We start from the raw sequence: 20,000 nt of genomic DNA, 5'->3' as shown, positions 1-20,000 counted from the left end.
TATACCACTATAGTTTACACAGGTTTCACAAGCTTATAACATACTTTATTTATTAATCAATTACATTTACGGTATAGTTCGTTCATCTTAAATATACTGTTACAATTCAGTGCGAAACAAAAACCAACTTCTGTTGGAACAAACAATCGAAAGTCCAATGAAACAGATTACATTCTAACTGATTTCTGATTTGTTCTGCGTAGAAACGCTCTTTGTAGTACGTTTGGGACGCAACCTGAGTTTAGCGTCTGAAATTTGCAGTTTTAAAGTCTTCTCCAACTGTGCCCTTTTCATAGTGTGGACACCATTCTCTGCTAAAAGCCGTAAAAGACTGACAAAATTAACGTACTTTTGTAGTCCCACTTTTGGAGAGCATTTACCTCCACTCAGCCAACTGCACTGGATTAGAAACTTGTCACTAACTATAATGTGAAGAGCTTCGCCGAAACGATTTGTAACGTCCTGCGCAGACATTAAACGGTTTAAGCGTCTCGCCATGCTTTGCATATTGTTCTCTGTATTGAGGAATTCCTCTAGACTATCTAGATCTTTCTTGGATTGAACTGGCGAAATTTCCGTAGTTGACCAAATCGCTGGAGTAATTTGCGAAGTCGACTCAGTGCTTATGCTTGGGTCTGGGGATTGAATTTCGTGACATCTTGTGCTGTTTGAATTGTGTAATTTAATTCTACACTGGGGTTTCTTCATACCTTTGAAGCGTAATCGAGTTCGGGCATTCTTTAGTTTTAATTTTAAAATCCTCTCACAGTCAGCGTTATTCAGGTTGTTCCCACCAACGTCTGCCACAAGCTGTAGAAGACGTTGCAAATTAACGTATCCTTTCATAGCTATCTTTGGCCCAGATATCCCACATCCCGACCAGCTGCATTGGACTAAAAACTTATCATAAACTACAATATATAGAGCTTCGCAGAAACGATTTGCAGCATCTTTTGCAGAAATTAACCTGTTTAAGCATTTTGCCATACCCTGCATGTTGTTATCAGTGTTAAGAAATTCCTCTAGAGTATCCAGCTCTTCCTTAGATTTAGCTGGCGATATTTCTGTAATTGTCTCAGTGTCGTCAACTGATTCAGGGTATTGAGATTCGTGGCTACTTAGGCTGTTTGTAGTGAGTAATTTACGGTTACACCAGATTTTCCTCATACCTCTGAAGCGTAATCTAGCTCGAGCATTCTTTAGTTTTAATTTTAAAATTCTCTCACAGTCAGTCTTATTCAGGCTTTTCCCATCAGCTTCTGCCACAAGTCGTAGCAAACGTTGCAAATTTACGCATCCTTTCATGGCTATCTTTGGCCCAGATATCCCATATCCCGACCAGCTGCATTGGATTAAAAGCTTAACATTAACTACAAGATATAAAGCTTCGCAGAAACGATATGCTGCATGTTCTGCAGAAATTTTTCTGTTTAAGCATTTGGCCATAGCCTGCATGTTGTTATCAGTGGTAAGAAATTCCTCCAGACTATCTAACTCTTCCTTGGATTTGACTGGCAAAATTTCCATAGTTGTCTCAGTTTCGCGGACTGAATCATTTGACTGGGTTTCGTGCATACTTAGGCTGGGTGTAGTGAGTAATTTACGGTTACACCAGATTTTCCTCATACCTTTGAAGCGTAATCTAGCTCGAGCATTCTTTAGTTTTAATTTTAAAATTCTCTCACAGTCAATCTTATTCAGGCTTTTCCCATCAGCTTCTGCCACAAGCCGTAGCAGACGTTGCAAATTTACGTATCCTTTCATGGCTATCTTTGGCCCAGATATCCCATATCCCGACCAGCTGCATTGAATTAAAAACTTATCGTTAACTACAATATATAGAGCTTCGCAGAAACGATTTGCAGCATGTTTTGCAGAAATTAACTTGTTTACGCATTTAACCATATCCTGCATGTTGTTGTCAGTGTTAAGAAATTCCTCTAGACTATCTAACTCTTCCTTGGATTTGACTGGCGAAATTTCCATAGTTGTCGTAGTGTCACTGTCTGCATCATTTCTCTTTGTTTCGAGGATGTTTACTTTTAATTCTACAATATTCTCATAGTCATCTTTTTCCAGACTGTTCACACCTTCTTCCGCCATACTCTGCGTACTATCCTCAGTGTTGAGCAAATTATCCAGCATATCCAACTCCTCCCTGGAGGTGGCTCGAGAAATTTCCGTAGTCGACCTAATATCGCTTAACGGGTCACGGGAATGGATATCGTGGCTGCTGTTTAAATGATTGTTCTTTATTTTGCAATAGATTCTCCTCATATTTTTAAAGCGTAATCTATTTTTAGCGTTCTTTAATCTTGATCTTAAAATATTTTCATAGACAGGCTTTTCCATTCTATTCAGACCTTTATCTGCGACAAGCTGTAGAAGACGTTGTAAATTTACGTATGGTTGTATAGCTATTTTTGGTCCGGGTCTACCATTACCGGTCCAGCTGCATTGGATTAAAAACTTGTCACTAACTACAATAAAAAGAGCTTCGCAGAAACGATTTGCAGCGTCAAGTTGAGATATTAATCTGTTTATACGACTCGCCATGCGCTGCATGTTGTTTTTATTGTTCAGATATTCTTCCAGCCTATCCAACTCCTCCTTGGATTTCACTGGTGAAATGTCCTTAGTCGACCCAATGTCGCTGCTTAGTTCGGTAGAGTTGAAGCTTTCAACCGGAGCGGTAGCTGTAAAAGGGACGCATATGTTACTAGCAATGACGGAATATTGATAAACTGGTGGAGCGCTATTATTACCATTTAGTTTATCACAATTCTGCGATGTCCATGATACACAGGTAGAGCAAGAAAGCGGATCAATATTGGAATATTCCTATGATAGAAAATAAATGGATTCAGAAGAGCGATTTCAGTTATTAATGTGTAACGATATGTAAATGGTTGTGTGAAGCACTCAAAGGTTGACTACATACGGGCCGCGGAAAACGCGTATAATTTGTGTTGTCAATTATGTTATACCAACTTTCAACATTGAATAATAAACCGATGCCTTTGACAGATTGTTTATTGTACTTAAACAGTGTGTTGATAAACATTGCATTTTTACAAAAATCGAAAATTTAAAAAGTGGATACAAATATGCGCAAGAGCTTATCAGACACTTGCATCTTATTTTAATAAATCATGTTATGTAACAGATTTCAGCACAAGCTATCAGTAGCTTTATTCCCGAAGTGTGCGACTGTGTCGTTGAAACGTTGCGAGATTACGTAAAGGTAAATGTATTTTTATGTATCAATTTAGTCACTTTCTGAAAAGGATCACGGCCGCAGGCTATAGAAAACTAAACGAGAGTGTCGTTGCTGCTACTATTATTTCGGAGGAACGATTGAGGCACAGAAAAAACCAACTACAGTGGCTCCTGTAGAGATTGCAATCCGCAACTGAACCTTAGTTTAGCACCTACGATTTACACCCACTGTTGCGAGTACGAAGCTGTGCAGCGAAATAAACACAAGAAAATATTTTTATCCTTTTATCTGTCATCGTAAACAAGCAGGTCTTATCTGACCGATTGTTGGTACAAGAATGAGATTTGAAGGATTTGGTACTAGATCCGTTGATCGATCACACGACGCCTTTGATAGCCAACAAAGCAGAACAGATTACGCATAAAATTTTCTCTCACGCACGATCCGACGTGATATATCGATATCATGACGAACCAACATGCGGTCATCGGATTAAGTGCATATTGAATGTGCTATTTTTGAAAACATAAATTGCATTCGAACGCTTGAACTTGGTGGTTTCAACGATAGTTGAGCTTCAATAACCACGCTATAAAAGGTTGCGCCTCTCTTTTTCCAGTTTAGTCTCTGCATCGCCTTGAGACTACCTAGTAACGGTGTTGTACCGTCCGGAATTTGTCCTACGTTGTTGTGTTTTTTAAGGTAAACTGATGTCTACTAAATTTTTCGGTTTCGGCTAAAGGATTTAACGGGCTGAGTCATCCGGTATCATTGGATGGTTCCGCACCCGCATGTATGAAGACAAGCAAACCCATCTCCTCGGCGCAAACCCTTGTTGGTATTAGGCCAGGGCCAGGGCAACCACGCCACTTCTGTCCTGTTATGGATGGTAGCCTCAGCGTTGCTCGAACCGGTCCTGATTCTCTTCTTGAACCATTTGAATCACGCGCGCCAAACATCGCTCCTGACGTTCGGGAGACCATCCTCGCATCAGGTTTAGCACACTATCCAACGGATGTTCCGGCATACTCATCCGCTCAATCAACGATTGCGTGGCCGTACTAACGACACGCAAAGAGTTCAGCACCTCCTCAGTGTATGCAATGTTAACTTCTTGTCGTCGTCGCTTTCTGACCCGCACAGTTTCATTGGGCGGAGTAGTTGGCCTCCCCGTTGGATAGTGCGTTGGCGAAGCGATCCGAGATGGTCCTAGAAGCGGCGATGTGATCCGAGATGGCCCGGGAAGTGGTGAATCGATTCGAGATGGTCCCGGGAGTGGCGATGATACGCGGGATGGTTCTGGCTGCTGGCTGGTTGGTAGCGGAGATGAAACACAGGCTTCATCCAACACCTCGATTTCCAAGCACGATTGCTGAATTAATAATAATATATATGAAATAATTAAGTTACATGTGAACATCACGAGGAACCAATTTGAAATATTCTTTTTCTCATTATTTTCATAGCTATCCTCAAGTCCAGACGATTGGATGAAAATCGTACAGGGCTTTGAGGATAAATGGAATTTTCCTCATACGCTCGGGGCTATTGACGGCAAGCACGTTGGGATCAAATCACCAGCACATAGCGGAACCGAATACTATAATTACAGACACTTCTTTAATTTTGTAATTTTAGCAGTAGTCGATTCCAGCTGTAATTTCATATACGCAGACGTTGGATCCAAGGGCAGAATATTGGATGGAGGAGTTTTTCGAAATTCATTATTATTTCAAAAACTTGAGCGAAACGAATGTGGATTACCAACTCCAGCACCGTTATATCCATCATCGAGCATCCAAGTTCCATTCATGTTTGTGGGGGATAAAGCATTTCCCTCAAGCCATTACTGTCTTCGGCCATTTGGTGGTTTGGCGGTTTGGCGGTAGAACGCAACTTCAACCAGCGGCACTCTATCGCAAGGCGCCCTGTTGAAATGGCTTTCGGAATCCTAAGTGGACGATTCCATGTTTTAAGAAAACCTATCGAACTATTGGAGGACAATGCAAAGAAAATTGTCCTGGCTACTATTTATTTGCACAACTTCATCAGAAGAGATGTAAATGCCCGAAGACAAGATGACAGGCGATTTATTTACCAAGGCGCAGGAAATGAAAACATACGCAATCTTAATGCGAATAGATATCGTGCCAGAAACGAAATGCTGCAAATTCGGACGCACATAGCAAATTATCTCCAAAATTCTTGAAATACAAAACTTTTATAACCTTTTAAATAGTTTTTTTTCACTTAACTTTACTTTATGAGCACACGAGCCACCAAGCAAACAGTAAACAATAACGAAATGTCATCGGCACGCGGTACCGCGGAAACGCAAAATTGTTGAACATCTACAACTCTGCGGAACAGCTCCCGCGTTTGGAGTCGCATCGATTTGACAGCCATACTGTTATACAAGTATGGTATTGACAACACAAGTTATATGCGTTTTCCGCGGCCCGTATGTAGCCAACCTAAAAATACTTCAACAATGCAACCACGACAATGGGTCTGAAAACACGCAATTTAAACCAAAACCGCCTTGACCGCCATTTCAACCAAAATAGCCTTGGTTGCCAAATTTTGGTTGTCGTTGATTGCCAAATTTGAAATATATTTAATTAAAGTGTTGAGCGAAGTACTGAGTTAGATATACGGGGTTTTTAGATGATAGAATAAATGAATAATGATCACATCACATACACCTCGTAGTTCTATAACGCCTAAAGCGGTTATGACCACAAAATCATTTGAATTTTGTTTCATATGAAACATTTCGATAACGTATATAGTAATCAAATCAAACTTATTTTTATCAACCAACGATTCCCTGCTGACAAAAGCAACTATGATTTAAGCTTGATCCGATTAGTTTGATCATGCGCGGAACAGAATACTTGATCTAGCTTTTGTTCATTATGTTGAATGTCCGCTCAGTAGCGAGATCGATAGTTCCGCAGTGCCAGCTTCCACTAACACAAATATTGCCGAAGTGATTGCACATTGTTGAGAAATCAAAGGCATACTAACAACTTATTCTAAAAAATGCTTATTACTTTCAAAAGGTGTATATTAAATAAACATATTACTCACAGGTAGAAACGGACTTTTCGCAACATTACAATTGCCTGCATATTTTACTTCATCACTTAGATTGGTCCATTTTGTACCTATAAATATAAAAAAAATGATATTAATAAGCGTACTGAACATTTAGTAACGAATTAAAGAGACCGAAAAAGCAAAAACACAAAATCATTTCTTGCCATCGATCTTCCCTATAATCTGTTGAAATATATGTATATATAGTTCTAGATTGAGTATCCTGCATCATCAACACTATTGATCAACCCCATAACCGTGAACCCCTCCTTGGAAATACCTTCGTACTTCAAGAGGGATGCTGTTTGTGATCCGCGAAAACAGCAAAATTTCCCTCAATCTCGAAATCACCCAAAAGGAAGTAACCGTCGAGGAATGTGGAGATATCAGCAGAAACTGCAAGTCTCCCCCAACATCGCGATCACCCCTAAAGGAAGTTACCGTTGTGGAATCCAGAGACATTCGTACCAACTGCAAGTCTACGACAACGACCTGTCCACAAAAAACCGTGTCACGTATGAAATGATGCTTTATGTCTATGTGTTTGCTTCGCTTATTCTCGGTAGTCTTGGCCATGCTAATATAACCATTATTGTCTCCATAAAAAATAACTCGAGCAGCTGCTATTGCTATGTCTTCCAATATTCCGGAAATCCGCAGACACTCAGAAACAGCTGCACTAAGTGCCACGTACTCAGATTCGCTTGATGATAGTGATAGTCTGCTTTTTGCTACTCCAGGATACTGTGCACTCATATAATTTACATATAAAACCATTCACTGATTTACGGTCTTCACTATCGGAAGCCCAGTCAGCATCTGCATATCTTATCAAAAGTTTTGCACTACGTTCTCTTGTGTATTCCAGATAGCAATCATTAGTGCCCTTTAAGTAACGCTACATCTCGCTTTGGCACATTCCAGTGTTGTGTCGATGATTTTTCTGTGCTAGAGATTGCCTCGTTAAAGGACGATGTAATAAAGTTTTCGCAGCTTGCAGCGAAAGACATAGCGTAATCATCAAATTTTTTTGGTAAATAGTACTCCTCTTCTCTTTCTTTTTGTCGATTTATCCTCATGTTTAATACCATACTCAACTGCTTTATCGTTTGAGTTATTTGAATTGTCGCTATCTACTTCATCAGAAAATGACTTGTAACTGTCTTCGCTTTGGACTTCATCATCATTCGTTTGAATTGATTTTTCATGTTGAGTCATATTATCATTATTATTATTGCATTTTGCAAATATGTCAATGTTGTGTACAATAATTTCAATTGATTTCGCGTCTTGACTTATTGCTGTTTTGTCTGTTATTCTATCGACGAATCGATATGCTTAATATTGAGTGGAATATCCGACAAAAATTCACCTTTTTGCTTTCGGTACCATTTTCTTAACTTTTTTCCTTTCGATCAATTTTTACATAATGTGTAGTATGTAGTATTTATTGCCACTAGGTGTACTTTCAAAAGGACCACTAAAATCAGTGTGTATTAATTCCAGTGAATTCTCAGTTTTTGACCTTTGCAAATGGTTTTCTACACATTTTCGCTTTTAAGCAACATTGACGGGGTAATTCCTTTTTGCATTGACACATCTTTGGTTTCATTTGATCGTCTTTAAAAGACTTTTTTCGGGGCCGAGATCGTTATCTCGGTATCGATCAAGAGGTCCGGAGAGGATCGCGCTACGAGGCGCGGCCTATATCTTTCCGACGTACCACTAAAGCGGTTGTTTGCTAATCATGTAGAATAAAGAGACATAAAACCAATGTACATAGTTTGTGTAAGTTTCTTATAGCCTTCGATATTGATATACATTTTCCCTTTGCATCGTTCACAAGACATTGTTCTTTTGAGAATATTACATTAAAAAAAATTTTAGCCAACGCACTCTTACAGAGATTAATCCTGCTGTGAAACTAGGAACATACAGAACTTCCGAAATATCAATCGCTTTTCTTTTATGTTCATAAGACATTTTATCCGACTACTGCCAATACCAGCTACTTCAGCCGTTTGCCCATCGGCTAACGACACTTTCGTACCTTCCATGTTTTCCAGAGTACTGAAGAATTCTTAAGAAGATGTCATGTGCTTCAACGCACCACTATCCAAATATCATTCACTGGGCTCGCGTTTGTCCGCGATCCATTCGACAGGATCATTCGCAATATTAAGTTTTTCTCCAGTTTGCCTTTTTAAAGCCCCGGGACAACGACGATTGAGGATTTTGAGTGAATGGGATTTTGAGGTAAACTTAGCCCATCGACAAAAACTTTAAAAACTTTTAGAGACAATTTTTGAAGAATCGTTTTGACAGATCCAATGCCGCAGCTGTTCAGAATGTGGTCGTAGCGTTAGATGGGAAGAAGAACCACAATGGTTCCAGGACGCCCAAGTCGCGACTATTGGCGCATGTGGCATAGTGATGGGTTCTCGGAATCGCACCCACGGCTCCGAACCGCTTCCGAACATAGCAACTCCGGCTTCGATTCCGGCTAGGTTAAAACCACGATTCCGCCTGGAGCCGTCCGGAGCCGCCTAGTCGGCAGCCGCAGCGGTCGGAATCGTCGGAGCCGTCCGGAATCGTCCGGAAGTGATTCCGTTTTTTTGTCGAATTTACCCATCATTAATGTGGCAGAGTCAGTAATGCGGTACGACGCACCCAACTGGTACGAGAAACTGTAGACCACGGAGTGTCGACAGCGACTGCGGCGAGTCCAGCGAAGGGTAGCTCTCAGAGTGGCACGGGCCTTCCGTACCGTCAGTTATGAGATGGTCACTGTGCTCACTGGCCTCATTTCAATTTTCATTTCATTGGTTCACGTCCTCCCCGGACTCTCCGGGTGGTGCGTCGGCGTTCCCGAAAATTCGGAGCATGTGCTGTTTAAGTCCCCGGGCTTTGCTGCAACCATCAAACCGAAATTGGTCGTACGACTGGGCAATGACACCCCTACTGATTTGGTCGTTTGATTAAATCGTATACGACCGAGCACTGCCACCAACAAATAATGCGTGCTTGAGTAATTCGCGTAACTTGATAAATGATTGTGTTTGCGGTAAAATAAACAAATACATGCACTCAAACGGTTTTCTATGGTGATTTCATCGTCTATTTCATTTTTATTTTGAATACAGTTAATTTAACAGTAATAAATTCAAGTACACGAAAAATACTGCTTACTATTTTGTTCTACCTTGCCTATTCGTGCTCCTAATCCTCTATTGCTTCTTCTCGCAAGCATCGTGGAATGTAATTCCACATATGTTGGAAATAATTCTTACAGTCTGTTGCTGTAATTAAAGACCATCCATTAGTAATTGCTGACATCACGTCATCTTCACATTGTGGATTGGCCCGTTTACAAAAATTTTTCCAATTGCTAAAGACGTTTTCAATGGGATTTAAAAACGGAGAATACGGAGGTAAATACATAGCGCGACCGTCACCTTTTTTGAAAAGCTGTTTTACCTCCGTACATTTATGAAATGCTACATTGTCCATTATAACTACCGCACGTGGAATCGATATTTCGCGTAATTTTTGTTTGAGCTCATTTATAAATGTCACAAAAAAGTGCCTATCAATCGCATGATTGCTAGTCATATAGTGTACAATACCCGTTCTGTTCATCGCACATACTACGTAAATATTACGAGTACGGATTTGAGGTACTACTTTTACTGCTTTTGTACCTACCAACAACCTTTCACGCATAACTCTCATGCTTACTCTAAATCCTACCTCATCAACAAATACTATTCCATTATCTGGAACTGTGGAAGGGAGCACAGAAAAAGCAATTGCATACTCTTTGCGAGCAAGCAATGCATTTGCATCATTTCGCTTTTCGGGGTCCAGATAAAGTGTTTTCAAAGAGTAGTTAAACTCACCTATTTCTTTTGCTACTGTGGACCGGCAAACACGTACATTAAACTTTTCCAGGATTCGGCTGGTTAACACATATAACGATATCGTACAGTCCTCATCTATCCATGCAATGATTTGATCATGAATTGCTGGTGTAATTTTCTTTTCCATCACTTTTCCTCTCTTATCTGCTTCTATTTTCATTGTCTCATTATATTTTCGCAAAACGTTATATACCGTCGATCGATTTATGTTTAATGTTTCCGCGATTGCAGCAACTGGGCTTCCGTTTTCGTAAGCGATAACAATTCGTTTACGGTCCTCATCTGATGTTGTCTTCAATTTTCTGCGTGCCGGTGCGTTGTCTTCAGCAAAATCATCAGCTATATCTAGAATCAATACACATTTCATGACAATAAACGTTATAAATACAGCACTTGAACATCCATTGTAGAAGGCAGTATCGAACCCGATTATACTATATATCCGCACGTTGAAGTTGCACATAACACATGTTTAGCTACCAAGTACTTAGAAGCGTCAGTTGTTTAGATAGACTCCAAAAAGGTGTAAAATGTTTACTTACATTGTTTTTCTTAAAACAAAATGTTATTGATCATATTTTTCATTGAAATTGAAATTCCATTTCATTTCGTAGCATTTGTCACACACTCTGTGTTGTCGCTGACGAAAAGAGAGGCAATATAGACGCCATGACTGATTGTTTGTGCGACCATATTTAAGGAAAACATCAAACTGCCACGAGGACTTTGGTTTGGTAAGACGCTTTTTGAGGGATTTGAGTGATTAAGGAAGTTTGAGGGAAAGTCTCAACTGTCTTGGCCGCAGTGGCTTTACAGTCTACACTACTTTTTAAAATTTTATGGCTTCTTACAATAGAAGCACTTTTTCATTTCACAAGTTCTCCCATTTAGTGGCCTCTGCTGTACTGTTTTTAACGCCATCTCACTCTCATTTGCTCCGGAACCACGTTCCTTTCGGTTGTCGTACCAGCAAGCAGCTTTAATTTCACTAATTCCAAAGAAAGTTCGTTCAGCAATTTTTGTTCCAGGTGGGTGGGTCGAATTAAGGTAATAGTTCGTTGAATAGTATCGCTACTAGCCACTTCCGTATTGGATCGCTTGACCCAGCTAGTCGTTGCAGTAATTCCGAGAACTTCCGGTACGTGTTTTTCCATGTTGCCTCCTTCGTCGAGCTCAATATTGTTTATTGTGATCCTCTGAATAGATATATTTTTGAAAACTTTTCATGGTAGGCATTCAGTATATTCTACGAATCCTTCGCTGTTGTGCGTTCGCTGATCAAACTAATCTGATCATCGTCGATATTTAGGCCAATGGTTGCTTTCACCTACGTATCGTCTTTTATCCATCTTTGCGATGGTGTCACCGGTTTTGGTTCTGATATTACGTACCATAATTCTTCCTGTTTCAGAAACATTTCCACCTTGTAGCGCCATGTTTGGTAGTTGTCGTTCAATAATTTTGATATCGGTACACGATATGGTTGCGAAAAGATTTGCTTCTACTTTTGCCCTTACACCACTATCGGTTTAACCGACCAAAAGATCACAACTATTATATCCGAACAAACTACAATCATCTTACAGGAAGATTTACCAACTCACTTGATCATGAGATGTATTTAGATTACCATCTGTTTTTCTCCAAATGAAGTAGATGGCGTCATTAGCGAACCATTGGAAACGGTTGGCAATCCGTTTGTACGAAAAAGTGTATTCTTGGCGTTCAGCTACCGTGTTGCAATTGTCATGCCGCTTGGATCAAATTTTCATTCGTTTAAACGAATAATTGATTTTCTTTATCTCCCGAGCGATAGTTATGATTGTTACTTGTACTCCGTGGATATTTTTGCGAAAGGTTGGATAGGGATGTTGGACAGTCCTCGTCTATCAAATTTTTAATATCTGCGATAGCCGCATTTGTGATTTTTTTTATGTTGATTTCTCCACGCCTTTTTGCTTCTGTTTCACCAGGTTTAAAATACTTGTTTTTATATAGTACTAGCTTACCCGGCAAACCTAGCTTTGCCCTTAAACATGTGTTTTGTATTTAAAGTTTTCTAACAAACAGTTTGAATGTTCAATTTTGGTCCGTGTGGTGATTAGAGAAAATCATTGATCAATTCAATTTTTTTTTCAATTACCTATTACCATTCTTGATCAAAAAGATACTCATAATAAAAGCAATTTCTTCTTCTTCTCTTGCGGCACTTCTTCTCCTTTTCTGGCGCTTCAGGACGTATTTCTGGCTTTCCTTGACAATTGGGATTTAACACCAGGTCCTTCAGGTCCTCCAGGCGAAACGAACTATAGCGCTAAACCTATTCTCAAATCGGTTCAACCGTTTAAGAGGAGTTTTCACACTAACACCGCGACACGAGAATTTTATATATACATATAGATATAGCTAGATAAACCATTCATCGGTTCATTGACAACATGCCAGCTATCATAGAAACTGTATATCCGTCTTCACTTGCAGCAGTGATCCGCTCAGGATCATCATCGCTGATGGTTTTATGTAAATGACGCGGTTCCGAAGTACCTGGGGTATCCACATCTGTAAAATCTGTAAAGTCCAACACACATTCCAGAACAACTACAGCGACTAAAACTTTAAGGGCCCGCGAAATAATGTTTTCAACGAAACTGTTTACAGGAAATCCTTGGTTCAACACGAAGGATACGAATGCCTAGCAAAGCTTTCAAATATTAACGAAACAAACAAACATTGAGGATAATACTTTTGATAGTAAAATTGTGTTTGCAAAAATGATATAATATTCCATAATATATTGTTTTCTTCAGTTCTACGCTGTTTTTACAACACCCTCGTGTTTCCAACTTTTCTTGGAAAAAACTCCGTACACTTGATTTTTAGTTAATAGCGTGTGTTTTTACTACGCGCACTGGATGTTTCACTAGGAGTAATTAGTTTCAACAAGTCAATTTCTTACAATTCAAAATTAATTTTGTTAAAGTTTTGTATAAACTAGACATTTTCGACAGTAATATTCGCTGGTAACAATAGTGCTGTGTTGTGAAAAATAAGATACGTAGTTGATCTTTCACAATTTCGAGACTTTACACACTCACGATTTTGTTTTTAGGCGTTACACAGTGATCACGTTTTACATAAACTTGTTGCATATTGAAGCTACGCTTTTTTATGTAGAGATACTTGCAACAACCATGGATACATCAGCGGCCGCTATTGGCAACAAAACTATCGTTTTTAGCTGACTGTAACAGCCCAATTACTCAAGGCGCGAACCACGTGATCATCAATAATCATTCCGTTGAATCAAAAATTTTTACTGACTAGATTTAATAGTTCAATATACAGCATAAAACGAAAAACATACAATTTTACACAGAGCCCAGTTTTTAAAAGTGAAAAAAAGGTTTTAAGCAATGTTTAAATATGTACATGTTTTATTAATTCGTTTAACAAACTAAAATTAATGATGTTGTTTTTCATATCACGTTGGTAATCACGTATAACGGTTAATTAAAGTAATACAACTAAACGTACTTAGAAACTAAAATTTAATACGAAGGATCGTCGAATTTTGATGAATAAAAATACCTATTTAGAAATGGCACCTCAATCTTGTATTACATCACCTCGCAAACACTGGTCTAAGTACGTTCCCATGTTTCGGAAATATTTTTCACAGTCTTGGGAACTGACTAGCATTGAAAGGCTGGCTATGGCTTCCATCAACGACTGTTCGCTTTGTGCATTAGATCGTTTTATTAATTTTTTCCACTCGCTGAACATATTTTCTATGGGATTCAGGAAGTGTGAATAGGAAGGTAAGTAAAGTGGTTTATCTTCTTCGTTGCCAATTGCTTCTTGTACCTCTGCAGATTTATGGAATTCCACATCATCCATAATGAAGCACGAACGACTAACTCCACGCATCCTTAATTTAGCCTTCAACTCCAAAACAAATTCTTTGATTAATTTGGTAGTTATAGCCCTGTTGTGCGACCGGTAATGAACTATACCATACTTATTCATAGCGCATATGATGGATATGTTTTTTGATCGCAACTGCGGTTCGACGGCGCTTGGAGTTGTTCCCGGCTGTGATCGGCCTTGCGATGTCCGCATGCTCAATTTTAAGCCAGTTTCGTTCAGAAAAACGATGCCCTTATCGGTAATTTCCAGTAGTAATTCGTAATACATTGCTGCATACGATTTGCGTTCTTCGATTGTGCTATCCGTGTTCCGACGTTCGGGTATATTGTGGATTCTTTTAAAGGAAAAATTGAATCCTTTTATTTCTCGTGCGATGGTTGTCGTACTGACACGCACACTATATCGTTCGTGGACTTTCTCGACCAACACCTTCATCGTTAATGTACAGTCTTCGTCTATCCATGAACGAATGCTTTGTACTGCCTCGTCCGATAACATTTTAGGACGGTTGCCTCCACGTTTTGCAGCTGAAACTTCCCATGTCTTTTGATATTTTTTTATAATGCTGTACACCGTCCCTCGTTTGATGTTCAGCATTTTAGCAATATCCTTTCCGGATGCGCCATTTTCGTAGGCTGTTACAACGCGGTGTCTGTCCTCGTCTGAGGTAGTTTTGTTACGGCGTCGAGGTTCGGTCGCTGATGTATCCATGATCGCTGCAAGATTTTCATGTATACATAATTTTTGTTTGGTTGTGTTGCCTTGCAGAAATATACCGGGTTTTTCGATTTTAGTTCGAACTGGCTCGACACTTTTTCTTGCTAGATGCACTTGATTTTTGGAATTACATGTGTAAAACGGTCAACCTCAAAATTGAAGGAATGTAACACCACAATCTAACACCACACAGAGTGTTTACAGGGTAGTTATAATTTGAACCTCATAGGCAACTGCTGGCATGCTTATACCAATAGCTCCGTGTAAAAAAAAACACGCTGCTACCAAACATGAAAAGCTCAGAGCAGGAATAAGTGTGGAGGCTGGCCGAACTAAATCATAAACCCTGTAAACTACTCACAAAACCAGGTTACGACGGGTGGAAAACCATATGACAGAAATAAAAGTACATGCTGATGTAATAAAAATACTCGACTGAATTTAAAAAAATCACCACTTAACCAACGAAATACGCCTCATCCTAAATTGACCGGATGGATAAACCATGTAATGAAATCAATAAATCGGTAAACCATGGCCGAGATATGAAATTGACTTTCGCAGTCAGGGTTAACTATCGGGCTTTAAGTCGTACGAATAAGTCCGTTCAGTCGTCAACCATTATACGGATAAGTTTAGCAAACCATTATCGCTAAAAAAAGCACATACTCGTTCACTTTTTGCTACAACCAATGTAAACGTAATGCTTTTAATCAATTACAAATAATCTACTTCTAAAGTGATCATTGTTCACAACCCGCAAGCTCGAGCAGTGCTCCACTCACTTGATTCAGCGATGCGTTGGTTTGAAATCATCTCAAGCCGAATGCAGAATAAAAACGGTTTTGTTGTTGACAGAGTATCGCGGCAAAACAGATACAGGGAAACACACATGATAAGCTGCGGAGAGCCCACTTTTGGAAATCGCGCAAGCGAATATGAAAGTGCGGAAGGATGATACGGAAACACCCAATATGTTAGCAAATCGCCCAATATAGATACGAAATCGCGTGCAATTGATATAAAATGTCAGATTGGCGAGGCGGATTGAATGCTGGGTATATACTTGTCGGTTCAAGAGTTGAAAAATGTAAACAAATATTTTTAAAATAATTTTTAATTAAATTAAGTAGTTGGTGCATTCGAAAATCGTATCAAAATTATTGTTTAATAATATAATTATAATATTATCTCGCTCAAACTGAAATTGCGAACTATAACTGTAAACTGTATTTCAAAAACATGCTAAAATTCAAATTGGAGATTTAAACCAGTGCCTATATACACCCGTGTTCAAAACTGTTCTGTTGAGAAGGCTAAAATTCGTTGGGATATAGAAAATATTTCATATTGGTCTACAAGCGAAGCGTCTACAGTTTTACGGATTAATCTTTGGCAAATTTTGTGTGCTTTGTGGATATTTACAAAATAGCATAACGTACGTTAGTTTTTGGTGTATACAATCATGCCCCTGAAGGTATGTATACGTTTAAAATAGTTCAATAGTTCATTTAAAATAGTGTAAAAGTTTAAAATTTCCGTGCCTTTTCATGTCTTGCAGGCGCTTGAGTACGAAAGGAGTAATTTCTTTGCCGATGAATTTTTGCTTCAAGAACGTACCGTGTAAGAGTAAAGTAAGTTACAATTGAGCAAAGGACTGAGGCAAACTAACTGTAACTAAAATCGGCAATTTTTAATTTTATATAAGCAAACATGAGCTCTAGCCAAAGCTCTGAACTAGCTCAAAGTGCGAACGGGGCAGTGCAAGCACTTCGACGTCGAAAGACTACGAGCAACGAAGATAGAGCGCGTGGTAACAACGTATGAAAATGGAGCAACTCATGCTGCCATTAGCCAAATGCTGAATATAAAACTAACGACAATTTACGGTATTGTCAAAAAATACCAAACAGCATTTCAGGTCGAAGCCAAGAAACGTGGTGGCAATGGGCAGAACATATTATCGCAGCAAGCCATAAGCGATATTCAATGCTGGATCAATGACGATTGTACGGTGACGCTAAAATCACTCGCACAAAAATTGTTGCAGGAACACGGTGTGCGAGTTTCCACTACCACCCTAGCGAGGGAAATAAAAGGCTTCAACTACCCCTTGAAGATGGTGAAGCTAATACCGGAGCGGCGTAACGCACCGACGACCATCGAGGATCGGAAAATGTACGCCACACAATTTTATGGCGTGGCGCGCGAAGTTGGATTTAATACGCACGCTTAAAGAACGATCTCGGAAAGGTACGCCGGCCACCGCCACCATACCACAAACTACGTAATATAGTTTAAAAATTATTTTAAAATATTTGTTTACATTTTTCAACTCTCGAACCGACAAGTATATACCCAGCATTCAAACCGCCTCGCCAATCTGACATTTTATATCAATTGCACGCGATTTCGTATCTATATTGGGCGATTTGCTAACATATTGGGTGTTTCCGTATCATCCTTCCGCACTTTCATATTCGCTTGCGCGATTTCCAAAAGTGGGCTCTCCGCAGCTTATCATGTGTGTTTCCCTGTAAATGGATAAAACTTACTTGTATCGACGGTATCGCCATGGTCCTCTATTTCCTCATCCTTCTCGACTTTCGGTTCAACTTTGATGCCGATTTCTTCTATCATGAAAAAGGGATCCTGCACCGTAAAGCCTGTTTCGCCGATATCGATTTCTTCTTTCAACGGGTCCACAGTGCCGCACTCCCAAAAGCTTGCCTCTTGGGGAATTTCTATCTTCGGTTCTTTCATCTCCTCGTCCAAAGGTTCTTGTTTTATCGTAGATGATCCCTCAATTGACTGTTGTTAAGAAGGAAGAACAATGGATGAAGGTTAAAAATTCGATAAAGAGAACGCACATTTTCGTGATCACTTACCGCTGGAGATGGTTTTCTTCCATCACGTTGATTCAATGAATGTTCCATGTTTCCAGGTAACAAATCACGAAGACTCACAGAAAGACGGGGACTTTTGGTTATAGGCTTTCAGTTTTCATTCGTCTCTGTTCCGTCGCAGAAAGACAATAACGAAGTGCTATCTTTAAGAGATTTCTTCGTTATGTAGACGTTTTTTTTGAAGCTGTTTTTCGAATATTTTCTTCTTTCACGATACAATCACGGATAGCGTATGGCGTTTCTCAGAATATTTTGGACTGTTGTTGGTACGATGGCCTCTATTGACAGTTGGTGGTATTGTTTGGCAATGACATTTGCTTAAGGCGCGTTTAGACTGGCTCAAAAGGCTCAACAGCATATAGCAACATTGCAGTTTAGTACTACATGATTTGTTGATGAAAAAGGTTTTACACTAATTTTATTTTATTTCATTGTCACCAAGTACAAGGACATAATAAAATATGAAAACATAAAAAAATATTTTCTTTTTTAATGTTAATTTTTCCCATTAGAGGGCGCTTTCTGTTCTAAAGCGATTTCGGCTGAGTTAGATTCGGAACGTGGATATTCGGCTGGGCTGGATGAGTGCCGCTGGATAAAAGCCCATCGAAGCTAGCGCCAGTGGATCTTTCCCTAGCGACTCAGCAAGAAAGCAGAGGTTTTTTTTTAACGCCAATACCAACACCCACACACACACACAAATCCACGTGTATATTTTATAATATATTTGCTATTGTTAAAGAAAACTGCTTAGTGTCGCGATTTTGATTGGGGAAAGAAATTAGTGTTTGCTGGACGCAATCTTTGTTGCTGGACGCAACAGTTTCTTTATATCTGTTGCTTCAATGATTGAAATAATTGTTCGTTTGACGCCCTCTTTAGGAAATCGTACGAATAGCCGGAACCGTCATGTGGGGAAATATTGATAGTGGCAGAAAACAATCCAACAGCAGGTTGCCGCAAACTTCGTTCTTTGGTGTTCCTCACTTTCCACGTCGTGTGGGAAGGGAAAATAAAAGTAGAAAATAGAGAAGAACTTCCTGTCAATAATATTTCCTGAAAACCAATTTGTTCATTAGAGATACAAAAAGTTATTTTAAATATTTATCTTATCCTTTCAATCAATCAATCCCTGTTAAACCATTTCTTTTCAAAATTTAGATATGAACGTTGGTCGCAAACAACAGCAGATTTGAAACTAAGGCTTTTAAAAGAATTTATGAAGCAAAAATAAAATCATACATTTACTTTCAAAAACAATTGAATGTGAGTATTTAATTTATTGAACCAACAGTTATAATATTTTAAGATTACATGAAAAAGTTTAACATTTCATGTTTTATCATTTGGATATGTCTATGTACTTGGTGAAAATAAATGAAAATTCTGTAATTTCAAAAACTTCCCCTCCGGAACCTGTTGCAAACTAGAAAAGTAAAAATAAAAACGTTAATTTTAATTTCTCCTGTAAATAATAAACAAAAACTAGTTAAATACATTAAGTGACTCATCCTCATTAAGTCTCTCCGGACGGAAGTGATAAGTAAGAGGCCACTATACCTACCGGAGAGATAAACAAACGAAGGGTGCAGCCATATTAGAAGAAATAGATAAATAAAACATATTCATGATTAAGAACAACATCTTCTGTTCTGTTGTCAGTGTACGTAGCAATACCTCTCTAACGATAATACAGACTCTCCGAACCCTACTCCGACTCAATACGTCCACGGCGTACAGAACGTTAACATATCTTTCGAAATATCTGAGCTTGGGTATACGGGGGAACTCAACAATTTGGGAAGATGGATTATATGGCTAAATTGAGTTTCGGGGATCAGCTCGCGTCCATTTCTCCATGTTTCTGTCCAGGCAACCTACCGGACTTTCCGGACCGGACAAATATAACCGCAACGAACACTAAGCAATGTATTTCGAATCGGATTAACGGATAACGACCCACGCACCGAAACAAGGACAGCGATTGAAAATTCGGGACATGTAACTGCAGATCCCTCACAGAACCGGGAAGTACCCTTATTCTTCCGGACGAGGTGAGGGCCCGCGTCTACGGTATAGTACCACTTCAAAGAGAGATCTACCAGAGCGGTGGTGAATAACATGAACTCGGTATAGCGTTCCTGGCCATAGGTGCGATGCGAAAGCGTGTGATCGGATGGTGGCCGATCAACGAACGCAGGCCGATAG

At 39.3% G+C, this 20,000-nt stretch overlaps 1 protein-coding gene across 4 annotated transcripts; it reads right to left on the bottom strand.

The window, feature by feature from the left end:
* Window positions 1–23: 23 nt before the first annotated feature.
* Window positions 24–18,512, bottom strand: LOC125768820 (uncharacterized). 4 transcript variants are annotated; one of them, XM_049436984.1, is made up of 5 exons: window positions 17,775–18,494; window positions 17,442–17,697; window positions 6,314–6,390; window positions 2,766–2,841; window positions 24–2,696 (listed from the first exon to the last, which is right to left on the bottom strand). In XM_049436984.1, exons 1-5 carry the CDS (start codon window positions 17,820–17,822, stop codon window positions 175–177), a joined length of 2,979 nt encoding a protein of 992 aa, XP_049292941.1. In that variant the 5' UTR covers window positions 17,823–18,494; the 3' UTR covers window positions 24–174. The 4 variants fall into 4 exon arrangements, with proteins under 4 accessions (XP_049292941.1, XP_049292944.1, XP_049292942.1 ...); XM_049436987.1 differs by lacking the exons at window positions 24–2,696; window positions 2,766–2,841 and adding an exon at window positions 2,848–4,592 and having other exon boundaries at window positions 17,775–18,506; XM_049436985.1 differs by lacking the exons at window positions 24–2,696; window positions 2,766–2,841; window positions 6,314–6,390 and adding an exon at window positions 6,397–10,587 and having other exon boundaries at window positions 17,775–18,512.
* Window positions 18,513–20,000: the final 1,488 nt, after the last annotated feature.

The sequence above is a fragment of the Anopheles funestus genome, chromosome 3RL (genome assembly GCF_943734845.2).
Source record: "Anopheles funestus chromosome 3RL, idAnoFuneDA-416_04, whole genome shotgun sequence".
Classification (NCBI taxonomy): domain Eukaryota; kingdom Metazoa; phylum Arthropoda; class Insecta; order Diptera; family Culicidae; genus Anopheles; species Anopheles funestus.
This window is presented reverse-complemented; position numbering and strand designations above follow the sequence as displayed.